At 47.7% G+C, this 12575-nt stretch overlaps 1 protein-coding gene across 3 annotated transcripts in view; it reads left to right on the top strand.

Moving 5' to 3' along the window:
- LOC106840849 (transmembrane protein 132B) overlaps positions 1-12575 on the top strand; it is a 358331-nt gene that overhangs the window by 330336 nt on the left and 15420 nt on the right. For all 3 annotated transcript variants that reach the window (XM_044776053.2, XM_070515849.1, XM_070515850.1), the window contains one exon: positions 11906-12111. In XM_044776053.2, the coding sequence (XP_044631988.2) occupies positions 11906-12111 (206 nt within the window). The remainder of the gene's footprint in view (positions 1-11905; positions 12112-12575) is intronic.

Here is a 12575-nt window from a genome sequence, read left to right as displayed (position 1 = left end):
GGATTCGCTTTGTGTCCTGAGTCCTGCCCAGAGCCACATGTCTTTACTGGCCCCGAGCTGGGCCTGAGACTCATGGGAACTGTCTGTGCCCTCAAGATGGGGACTCGTCCTCCTGGGCTGCCTCTCTCCAGGGCGGGGCCCAGAGCAGACAATCTCTGGGGTGCCTTTCAGCACCAAGATTCTAAGATTCTATAACGAAGGTGTGTGTTGAGGATGCGATGAGAAGACGATGAAGCTCAGTGGTCTCCATTCGGCCCCCAGTGGCCCCGAGGTCTGCACTTGCTGGGGGGCCTGGACACTCAGTCAGCTACGGGCTGGACGCTGGGCAAACTGCCCTGGAGAGATGAAGAAATGGCACGTCCCAGACATGGCCCAACCATGGAAGCCAGGCTGACCTGCATGAAAAGGAAGTGATAAAAATAAATGAAGCTGAGTGCAAAGCATCATGATCAGACCCTGAAAGGCTGACTTAGGGAGTCTCCTGAGAGTGGGGGGCTCCGAATGACTCTCAGTGCTGGTGAGCGGCATGTGGGTGGATGGGTGGGGGGGCTCAGAAGACCTGCCAGTTACTGGTTGTCAATCCTGAGCGGACCACTGATCTCTCATTTACTCCGCACGGTTCTTATATATCTACAATGTTCCAGGCCCCATGCCATGACTGTGGGCTGCAGAAAACCAAATAAGGCAACATGCCTGTCCTCAAAAGGCTCGCCTTTAGGATCTAGGATTGGCAGAGTCAGTGATAATCTAGTAACTCTTAGTGAATAAAGATGTAAAGGTGGACAGAGTTTCCTCAAGCCAGGGTCCATGGTCTTGCTCTTCTAGAGCTCTCTGTGAGAATTATTTGACTTTTCATATTCATTTTTTATAGTAGTCTAAAGAATATTCAGCAGCTTGTCCCATTGGCAGTGGACCCAAACATTGACTTCCGTTCTGGTGTCTGCGTTTGTGGTCATGATCACGCTGGGGGCCCAAAGGACCTGGAGCTGGATCACGTGAATATTTAACTCTTGAGAATTCAGTTGTGTGCATCCGGCCAAAAGTGACATTGTGTACTCACATTTACATACATACATATATGTATATGTATATACAGTAGAAATTACGCATCTTTTAATCTGGTAAAACATAAGCCAGGAGCTACTGGCACAGCCCCTGGGGGCAATGTCTGCCCGTGGTAATGTTGGCCCACCATTGTCAAAGCCGTGTGGTGTGCCGTGTGGTGCATTCTTCTGGTGGCCAGGCAAGTGGGTGGTGATGGTGTCATTGACCTCCTCTCTTCAGGAAGACATTGAAGGATGTATTGAGGCCACAGAGAAACCCTTGACTAATGAAATGTTAGAGAAATGGGTGGATATTTTTAGAGAAGTTGTAGGTGACGACAGCCAACAGGAGGAACCAACAAACTGGAGTCCTGTAAATTGCTGAGTGTTCCAAGCAGAGAGAAATAATTCAATAATTTCCGAATACCACCCATCTCCGCAGTTGTATGCTATGTGTAATTACGTATATATTCATCATATGCATCCACATTATTGTACATATTTTTTATATTAAAAATCATAAGTATTGTGCCTTATGCATGAAAATGGAGATTTTCTTGTGTAATACTGGTTGGGTACAATTTTGTTTCAGTTAACTTTAGAACTGAACTGCCTTTTGCATGGGTCATTGAGAAAAGAAAGATATATTTTACATGCAAATACTGTATTTGTGCCAGGTGAAGTCCAAAAGACATTGCAGATGAAGGAGCTGATGTTACTGAGCCAGGCTCGTTTTGCCTGCTGCATGATGACGCCAGTCACTGAGATGACGAGTTTGCAAAGAGAAAGAGTTTCATCACAAGGCAGCCAATGAGGAGGCGGGAGAATCAATCTCAGATCCACCTCCCCGAAAATGGGGACTCGGGGATATCTATGGGGTAGGGGAAAGTGGTCTGAAATGTGGGCATAGATGATTGGAGGTGAGGAGAGGTGAGGGAATTGATGGTCTGCGCAAGCGTAGTCCAACTTCATGGCTCTTCACGGGATGTGTGTTCACAAAATGACAGCATTCCCATGATCTGAGAGTGGAGGTTTTAGCTCCCTGACATCAAAGGGTCATTTGTCGGTCACCTGCACAGGCTCAGTTGATGAGGTGATGGTCTCAACTGGCCTGAACTGGACAAGGAGTGGACTCTCAATTCCTGAAAAACTTGAGCACCCCACCCGTTACCATGGTGACCCAAGGGTCAGAGGTGTTATCTCTAGAGGGACTTTAGTAATGCATCATCTAAGTACTTTTTCAAACAGAGCTAACTGAGTATAGTTAAAACAAGTTAGCCCCCGGTTTCCCTAAGACTCAGATTATGCTACTTGCTCATGGTCACCAGGTATTATTAAGCATAGTTCAGAAATGTTCTAGGGAAAAAAAGGGATCAAGGTGGTCTGTTAATGCTTACTTATCGAAGGGAAGGGGTGGGCAATGATCAGAGGTAGATGCGTCTGTCCAATGAAAGCCTAGCCTCATCTGGGGACCCACTGGGGGCAGGTGCACTGCTGTGTCCAAGAGACTTGTGTGCATTTTAACATGAGGGAATTTCGTTACCATGAGCACATGGCTGTTTGCCAGAGTAATGCAGGACTCTGTTTAATGAAGTAGCTTATATTTAACTCAAACTGATTCCTTTAGATGCAGTGGAGTCCCACGAGAGCCCTAAGTGGCATTTTATTAGACTTCTGCCTGTGGATGAAGACTCGCCCTGTAGGGGAGATAGAGGATATGGAACTACGCAGTTTCGGCGGCGGCTGCTGTTCCCCTCTGAGCCTGACCCCCAGGGGAGCTGTCTCAGGAATCTCCTGGATCTTCCCTCTGAGTGCCTGGGGGGAGCTTGCCAGGGGGTACGAGCTCCCCATATTTACAGGCCCTCGGGGCTTCACACTCTCACACTAGCCCATACTTGGCCTTCAGCAAGTCAGCAAAGTTGCTCACTTGAATCATTTTTACCAGCTGGTATGGCCTCCACAGTGTCCGCCCCAGGGAAGCAAATGCTCCATTTCTCCTGCAGGCCCACGTCTTCCTCCAGATCCCAGGTCAGTCTGTTGCCTGCAACCGCACTTCTCTGATGGGCGTAAGACAAGGTTTTAATGTGTGGTTGAATACAGGTGGGAGAAAGGTTCCTCTCTCCGTGTCTGAACTGAACCTCGAGCCTGGCTGACTTGATTTGGTCTCTGATTTTATCAAAGCAGAGAATAACCCAGGCCTCTTATTTTAAGAATACTTTAAGTGAAAACTGAAAACGAACTGAACATAGAGGGGGGTCAGAGGTCACACGGTTTGGCACGCTGGCTCTCCATTACTAACTAGGTGACCTGACGGAGCCTTAGTCTCCTCATCTGTAAAATGGGCTAAAGAATAAATGGGATGAAGAATAATCGTGGGGAAGTTTTCCTACAATGCTCAAGTGCAGGGCTTTTCTGATTAAGGGCCAACTTTTATGAGATCTCACCAGCATTTTATAAAAAGTGATGGAAAGAAATGGCATAGAGTGGAGTAGAGTGGAATAGAACAAAATGGAATAAAAGAGAATAGAAAATTTAGAATGACTTACAGGTTGTGAGGCGAAGTATTTTTTCATGAAACTTTAGTCTCTATCTATGTGCATACCTTTTGTCTACTGGTCTTAGTGTAAGATGTATTTTCTACCGTGCATTGTGAATTAAAACACTCGGAGACACACTGTCACGGAGTGCATCAGTTAGTTACTCCTACCTAACAAACAGCCCCTGTATCTTAGTCACATGACACCTTGAGCATTTTTTCATTGCTCACAGGTCTTCAGGTCAGCTGGAGTTCAGCTCATCTAGGTGGCAAACACCAAGAGGGCAGACCCAATCCTTTAACTGTTTTAAGTGTTTTATTGTGATATTTTGGCTAAAATTCCACTGGACAAAGTAACTCATTTACCCAAACCCAATATTATTGAGATAAGAGAGTACATTTTCCCACCAGTGGGAGGTACAGCAAAGTCACATGACACAGGGTGAGGTGCGGTATTGGGTACAATATTGAAATCGACCGCACGGGGCAACTGAGAATGTCAGATGCGATAGTGTCTGATACATTGTAAAGTACCTGTTAGGTTTCATCTTTAAAGATGCGCACTGTTCCTCCTTTCCCCACCCCACCCCCCGTCCATCCACCATGCGGTTGGGCAGAGGGGAGAGGAAGTCATAACGATGTAAGAGAATTCCTCACTCATCTTCACCTTTGGGCCTGGAAAACTGCCTTGATTTCTCATTTTTTTCTTCTGAGAAAGCTTCCCCTCTATGTTGCCACCAGTTTGCAATGTATGAATTTGCACGTCTGTATATGTTGATTTTTTCCTGTTTCCCAGTTTGGTAACCAGATTGAAAAGCCTCTGTAGACATGGCTTGTTTTCTTTGCTATTTTACTTATTTGTTACACGAGAGGCATTTGGTCAGGGGTGATGGAAGACAGTATTGTTGATTTTATTTTGTTGTTTTCAGCCGTAAGCTCCAAGTGGGCAGGCCACTAATTTCTTCTCTGACCTCAGTATCTGAACTCATAGTAGGCATTTGATGAGTTTGGCATTTAGACTTAGACTTAACCCTTAGATCATCCGTTGTCGCATCTCTCTGCTCCCCGTTATGGCAAACCTCCTTGAAGAAGCTTTCTGTATTACGCCCTCCACACACATCCCATTCTCTCTCGAACTCACTCGCATCAGCTGTTTGCCTCTTCGGCTCCACCGAAGCCCCTTCGTCAAGGTCTCCAGGACCTTGCACATGGCCAGTTCCAGCAGTCAGCTTTCGGTCCACACCGTACTTGACTTCCGAGCAGCACTGATACTCAATCACACCCTCTTCCTGAAGTACCTTCATCATCTATCTTTTGAGATAGCGTTCTCTCTTGTGGCTTTCGTTTTTAACAAACTTTTCCCATGTTTTTGGTGTCCTTTACTGGGTCCTTTTCTGTGAGACTCTAAGTGTTGGCATGCTCCAGGCTTACACGTGGGGTATTATTTGGTCTCCCAGCTTTAAATACTGTGTATGCTGGCATAACCCAAACTTCTTCCTTCTGCTTGAACTTCTCTCCATGAATACTAGACTTGTGTTTCCAGCTTCTTACTTCACATTGTCATTCGGATGTCTAATAAGCATTTCAAATTTAACATTTGTGAAATTGAACTCTGGATTCTTTCTCTCTTCTCCAAATCTGCCTCTCCTTATCTCAGGGATGGCAACGCCATCCTTCTGGTTGCTCAGGCTAACAACCCTGAAGCATCCATGACTTCTTCCTCTCTCTCACCTCCAACATCCATTCCCATGGCAAATCTGGTCCAGGCTGCCTTCAGAATGCTTCCTGAATCTGATCGCTTCCCCTTATCTCCATCACTACCACCCTCATAGGAACCACTTTCACGTTTCCACTGGATGGGCTCAGCAGGCCCCTAAATGATCTCCCCTTTTTCCATTCCTGCCAGAGGTATCCTGTCATATTGTCCCGTTAGGCTACTTCCTTGCTCCAAACTCCCCCCAGCTTCTCATTAGACTTACTCATGGAGTAAAATCCAAGCCCTTGGCTACTTTTGGCCACTTGCCCTCTTTCTGATCCTTGAACATGGCAGGACCATTCCTGTCTCAGGGCCTATGCATGTCCTCTTTCCTCTGCTTTCAGTGCTCTTCTGCGTGTCCTTGTGACTCACTTCCTTGCTTCAGTTAGGTCTCTGCTCACACACCACCTGTCTGGAGAGCCCTTCGCTGCCCATTCTAACACTGTCTATTCTCGTACCTCGCTCTATTTTTCTTTCCCTCCCGTCTCACTACCTGACGTTATGTTGTCTATGTGATTGTTTACTTTCTCTGTCTCCTCCTTAGGACCGTCAGCTCCGTAAGAGCAGGGCTGTGTTGTCCATCGCTCTATCCCCAGCACCTAGGACAGTTCCTGGGTCTTAGTTGACATTAAATAAATACTTGTTAAGTGAAGTATGATTTACTCTTATTTTGCAGATGAGGGATCTGAGACAGAGACAAGTTATATTATGTCAGGATACCCTTGGACCCTGAGCTTGGTCTCTAAATCCGGGAAATGATAGATCAGGTGAATGTCAGAGCTGGAAAGTTGAGCTGCCCCTGGGTTTGCAGATGTGGAATCTGAGCCCTGGAGATGGGGGAGTGACTTATTCAGATGTGATGAGGGGAAGAACTTGGAGGAGGACCCAGGCCTCTGGACCTCAGTCTGAGGCACCCAGCTGGTACTCCTGTCCCCCTCTCCCTGCCCTGTGGCAGTGGTTTCACAGGAGTATGTCAAACCCTTTAAGCGTAACCTTCAAACAAATATGGTGCATTGAACACAAACTATACCTCAATAAGGGGGACAGAAAGTCCCAGCAGGTGTATTTAGGGCTCGCCTTCCCCAGTCAGGCCCTCTGGGGGCTGGACCGAGTCTTCTCCCCCGTGGGCTGCTCTGAGGTGGTAAGGCACGGCGCCGAGGAGCCGCCGGGTGCAGGGCGCCTGCCTGCGCATCCCTCCTTGGCCCTTCACCACCTGCCATCCAACGAGCAGCCTCTCCCGGGCCTCAGTTTCCCCATTCATGATCGAGGGACAAAACGCCTAACGTGCAGAGTACTTGGAGGGCTTATTCGGTATAATTCTATGTAAAGTTTGAAAAACAATGCCTGGTGCATAGTAAGCACTCAGCACACGATAGCTATTATTATTCCTTTTTGTGTTTCTTGGAAGTGTAAAAACTCAAGGTAAAATAAATACTTTTTGAGTACTAGCTGCTCCTCAGACACAGCACACTTTGCTAAACTTGATAATAAATACGAAATGTTTAATTCAGGTAACAATTGAACATCAGAGGTTTTTTTCTTTACTTAGTTTTTTGTTGCCTATCTTAATACGGAATTTCAGCATTTTTTGTGCATTTGTGAGACGCATACTATCCGGTTGTGGAGCTTTTTTTTCTTTCTAGCACATTTCTCAGGGTTGAGGTGGGCTCCCGTGAGGGGAGCCTGGTAATGCACAGTCAGCTTCCCATCAGTGCAGACAGGTGCATCACCAGTGTGGCAGGCTCAGAGTGTGGCTGATACACAGACAGAATTCTTGCTTCTTTTCTAAATAGAAAATGAAGTAAACGATACAGTATATCTTACAGGATCCCCAGAGGAAACATGCTTACATCTGGAGAGCTCTGTTTGCCTGTTACTCTCAAGTGATGTAGAGAGTAACAGGGTAGTTTGACAGTAAAGGTATTAACCCCTGAGGGCAGCTTCCCCAGGATGATGTTTACAAGCCATTTTGCACGTGCTCACTGATCCACATGGCGCAAACCGTCTGTTTCCAATCTCTGCATCCCTGTCCTCAGCTCTTCTAACATTAGGATCAGAATTTGGTTTTCCATGTTCCTTTCAGGTCTCAGAGAGCCAAAGGTGTCATTTAAATGAGTGGAGGGAATCCGACTCTGATCTTTACCTCACAGTGTCTTCCTGTCCCCTCCCAGCACACATGCTCTCACTGTGTCACATGACACAGAGATCTCAATTCCCAGCCATAAGGCCACCTTCACACTGGGAATCCAAATTTATCAGTTTTTTACCTCAACATTCCTTAGCAATTGGTCTCTGTTTCTTCTACTGGTGTGTCTCCTGTCGTGCTATATTAAATGAACTTTTTTCTGAGTGCCATGAACATGATAACCTTTTCTAAGGCACCTCCTCCCCCTTCTTACCCAGACACGTGCCACTCATGGGGCACTGAAATGAATGGGACCCAGAGAAAATGGTGGTGACAGATTTCCACTGAGCATCTCTTTACTGAACACCTTCTATGTGCAAGAAGTGGAGACACAGTGGTTAAGAGGGGGCAGGTCCATGTTCTCGAGCAGATCACCTTCAGGTGGAGAACAGAGATAAGAAACAAGTAAGCAACCGGCAGCATTTAGAGAGTGATAAATATTGAAAGGCAAATTCTATAGCGTAACATAGAGCCATCCAGTGTGATTCATATAGTGTGAGCCACGTGACATAAGCAATGTGATTACACTAAGTAAAATACTTAGGTGATATAGCAATATTGTAAATGTAATCTACATAGTTGTGTGCACAGTAAATTAGAGGAAAATTGTGTAACATAGATGGAGAGTGACCACGTGTGGGGGGTGCCAAGTTTAAATTAGAAATGACTCATGGAATGCCTTCTGTGGAGTTTGAGCTGAGATCCTGTGTAACTTATGATGCTTTTGGTGGCAAGGAACAAAAAACCATGGGCCAAAATGGCTTTAACAACATCAAAGAAAATCACCTGGTAGGAAGTCACAAAGTTGGCTGGTTCCAGGTAGGCGGGTCCACTGGTCCATCCAGGTTACAGAGGACCTGGTTCCTTCTGTCTTTCTGTCCTTCCATGGTCTCAGTGTCAGCCTGGTCCTCGGCCAGCCCTCTCCAGGCTCTGAGGTCACCGTGGCAGTCCCTGTTGTCATCTCTGCTGTGACATCATCCAGTGGGAGAAGGAGGCACAGCTTCCTGTGGATCTCAGAGCAAGGAGACCCTTCCCAGAATCCCCAGCAGACATCTCACACCTCATTGGCCAGAATCGGGTCACAGGCCCTTCCCTAAGCCAATCACTGGCAAGGATAATGGGGTGAGAATGACTGGCTCTGCTGGGCCCATGGTGGATGGAGGGCAGTGAGTTTTCTGAGTAAAATTTTCATAATATTAGAGAAGAAGAAGGTATATGTGTGTGTCGGGGCAGAGGTGCTGGTGTGCGATTAGATGGGCAGTAGGCAGCCACTTATGTCTCCTCAGACCTGAATGACAAGCAGACCTCTGTCAAGGGAAGGTCACGGAAAGGCTTTCGGATGAGGGTGAGCTCAGGAGAGTTCAGGGAGAGAAGGCAGACCCACGAGGAGGGAGCCTGTGTTGGGGGTGGGGAGGGGTGTGTCGGGCGAGGCTGGAGAAGGAGGCAGGTCCAGGTCATTGGGCCTTGTAAGTTGTAATCAGGGGTTGGATTTTATCTGGTGTGCCACGGGAAGACCCCGGAGAGACCTGACGTGAGCAGGCAGAGGAAAGAGCGCTGGCCAGGAGTGAGCACATTCACCCGAAGCCCTGGGCGGGTGGCGTTCCGTTTTCTATGCTGGATTCAGTGCAGGTAAACTGAGGGTCCTGATGCCAGCCGCACAGAGTCATTGTGGGCACTGACGCATCGAGAGGGGAGGAAGAGCGTTGCAGGCAGTGAGTCCTGTTCGAATATGAGATGTTTACTGTAGACTATTCTCCTCACTGGTGGTAGTAATAAAGTTGGTGTGAACACTGGATTACAAACCCTGAACCATTGCTTCTAGGGGAAATATACACACACACACCTCACGTGGATTATACTCTTAAATATTCTCTTTATTTTACAAAGTATAAAATGCGGTTCAGAAGTGTTAAGTGACTTTCCTGAGGCCGCCCCACTACCGGGTGCCAGAGGAGGTGTTCAGTCCCTGTGCAGCTGGCCCAGAGCAGCGCCCACCCCCATCCTCTGGTCATCCCTGGAGGAGAACTGAGACAAGATGGCAGAGTCGTCCTGTTCGACCTCAGCCTGGAAAGTGCACATGGGGCGGAGGACTCAGCGTTTTCACTGCTCTGCATCAAAGTGCTCCAAGCAATGTTAGCAGCTAGGCAAATTTGCAGATAAGAAATCCACAAAGAATGAGGAATCTACAAACAACAAACATTTATTTCTCATGGTTCTGGAGGCTGGGAAGTCGGGGTCAGGGTGTGGGTGTCTGGTGAGGGCCCTCCTCCTGGTTCAGAGACAGCTGTCTTCTGCTTGTGTCCTCACATGGAGGAGAGTAGAGGGAGGGAGCAGGCTGTCTCTGTGTGTCTCTTCTTCTGAGAGTCCTGATCCCATAATGAGGCCTCCACCCTCAAGACCTCATTACCTTCCAAAGGCGCCATCTCTAAATACCATCACATTGGGGATTAGGGTTTCAATACAGGAATTTTAGGGGGACACAAACGTTCAGGTCTGCATGTTGCCAGTGAGTCCAGGGTGGTTAGGGGTCTGATTGCATGTCCGCCAGTGCAGTGCTCTGGTGGGAAGGCAGGGGTTGCCCTATAATGGGGCGTCCACTCCCTTCTAAGAACCTGAGGGAAGGGCAGTAGCTTGGCATTGTGTCAGCATCACAGTATATTAAAATAAGCACACGTTCCTCCATTCTATTTTCTGCTCTAATTGAAAACCTTGTTCTGATTGCTCTCTTTACAATCCTGGGCATGATAATGCGGATTTATGTCCCTCAAATGCACCCTGAAAGCCAGCTGATGCACTCAGTTTGTCGTCTTTCTTCTCCCTTTTCCCTGAAGGGCAGAGGACTTGGACTGCTGAGTTCTGACACGGTGGGAAGGGGCTCCGGGCTGACCTCAGCCTGCCTCAGTGACACTCCAGCACCCCGTTCATTGCTTGGTGCACCATGTCACTGTGAGTTCAGCCCATCTCCCCATTCGTGGCCTTGGGTAATTCTACTTACAGATTCCTAAAGTCATCTGTGACATTGTGAAGTGGAAATGGCGAGGAGCCATGTCTGTGACAGGGGCGCAGGGCCGGTTTAAGGATCCTGTTAGTTGTTTTTTTTTGGCCTTTGATTTCATTCTATCGTGAACTAAGTTCATCTATTCCTTCTCCTTGTGGGAGCGAGTTCATATCCATGCCTTTTGGGGGGCGCGGTGATGATAATTTGTCTCAAACAACGTGGAGGTTTGCTCTTAGAGTTGGGAAGCTGGCACTTCTGCCCCTGCTCTTGAGCCATTCACCAGCGACGTCAAGGGTGCAGTTGGACCTGTGTGTCTGGGGCTTGGAAGGCAGGCTTGGGCTGCAGGTACCAATTCCGGTGAGGAAGAGAAGGTCAAGAATAAGTCCTGCTCTGTGGCTTGCAAAACAGGCTGCCTGGTGCCTCTCAGGGCTGCGTTGGGGAGCCCTCCAGCAGCCCAGCCCTATGCGGAACCCCAAAAGCAGTGTGTCACCTTGAGCAGTTACATCACCTCGCTGGCCTCAGGGTCTTCATCTCCAGGAGGAGACTGTGGACCCCGTGCAGCTTTGTGATTCCGTGCTGAATTGGTGGTTGATTTGTGTCTTCTGCACATGAAGTGACCTTTGCCCCCACCCCCGCCTCCCCGCCTAGATACATAAATGACATTTTCCTGATGGCCCAGGAGAGAAAGTCATCAACATTTTATTGGTTTATCCAGAAGATGTGAGGTGAAATGGGGGCTTCAATTGTCTAGTACCTAGCCTGCTAATGCAGGCACGTCGAAAGGGCACCTCCAAGTGCTGAGTCAAAAGGCCATTAGAAAATGCTCCATCCTCACTTCCATTCTGCAAAATGCTAGTTTGATGGGACAAAAATAAGTATATCCACATTTCCAGTGCATTCCGTGAGTATTTCCTACAGGGATTTTAATCTAGCACAAAGCTCTTTGGGTTTTTCAGGAGAGAGCGTCTTTATGGCTTGAATAAAGTTTTTCCTTAGTAACATATGGCCACCTTTGATGCATCTTCAAATATGGAGCACGAGTGAAATATGTCGCACTGGGGTTCGATTGCTGGTGCTTAGAGTATGTGAAAAAGTTAAGGTAAAGAAAAACACGCGCACAAAAGGCACACAGGTGATGTCACTCATTAAATTATGTTTATAGTTTTACTTGTCAGTATTTCGTAATACAAAATGGTTTTCCTGGAGTCTCTTTATCAGTATTTGTCACTAATTAGTGCCTACAAATTACCTTTTGTTCGAGTGCTTTTCTTCTGACTGTCCTGGTGTCTCATTGATCAGAGCTGTTGAAGTTCATGAACTTTCACTGTCAGCTTTGGCTTGCGCTTTTCCTGCTGATGCGTCTCAGGATTTTAACTCCTCTCCCCAGGTTTCCAACACCTGCGATTCCATCTTTGTGAACGGGAAGGAAATGAAGAGCAGAGTGGACACGGTCGTGAACTTCACCCACCAGCACTTCACCTCCCAGTTAGAGGTCACTGTCTGGGTGCCCCGACTGCCCCTGCAGGTGGAGATCTCGGACACGGAGCTGAGCCAGATCAAAGGATGGAGGATCCCGGTGGCCTCCAACAGAAGGTGAGGCACTGAGGGAGGGAGACTCTCAGAGAGAGCTGTGCATCTGAGGCTCCTAGGGCCCAGATCCTTGTGGGAGACCAACAGACCTCAGGGGCCCAGGTCCCAGGGCAGTAACATGCACAGTGGGTGACAATGGTCTGGAATGGTCAGATGGCTCTGATTGGGCACTTACTAGCCCTTTGACATGAGGGGATTATAATAATGGGGATGGTGATGGTATCAACCTCGTGGAGTAGTTGCTAGGATTAGTAAAGTGACGCAAAGCATGAGAAGCACCCGGCACAGGGCCTGGCTTTTAGGGTCTAGTTATTGTTTTATTCCCTGTTTCCTTGTCTGTAAATGTCAGCAATCATCCAGACAGCTCAGTGTGATGGTTGGGTTCTGGGCTCTGGAATAAGGCTGCCTGAGTTTCCACCCTGGCTTTCCCCCATATAACTGTGTGACGTTGGACAAGTTACTTAAGC

This window comes from Equus asinus, chromosome 8, assembly GCF_041296235.1.
Source record: "Equus asinus isolate D_3611 breed Donkey chromosome 8, EquAss-T2T_v2, whole genome shotgun sequence".
NCBI lineage: Eukaryota > Metazoa > Chordata > Mammalia > Perissodactyla > Equidae > Equus > Equus asinus.
The sequence above is the reverse complement of the archived record's forward strand: the minus strand, read 5'-3'. Positions and strand labels throughout refer to the sequence as shown.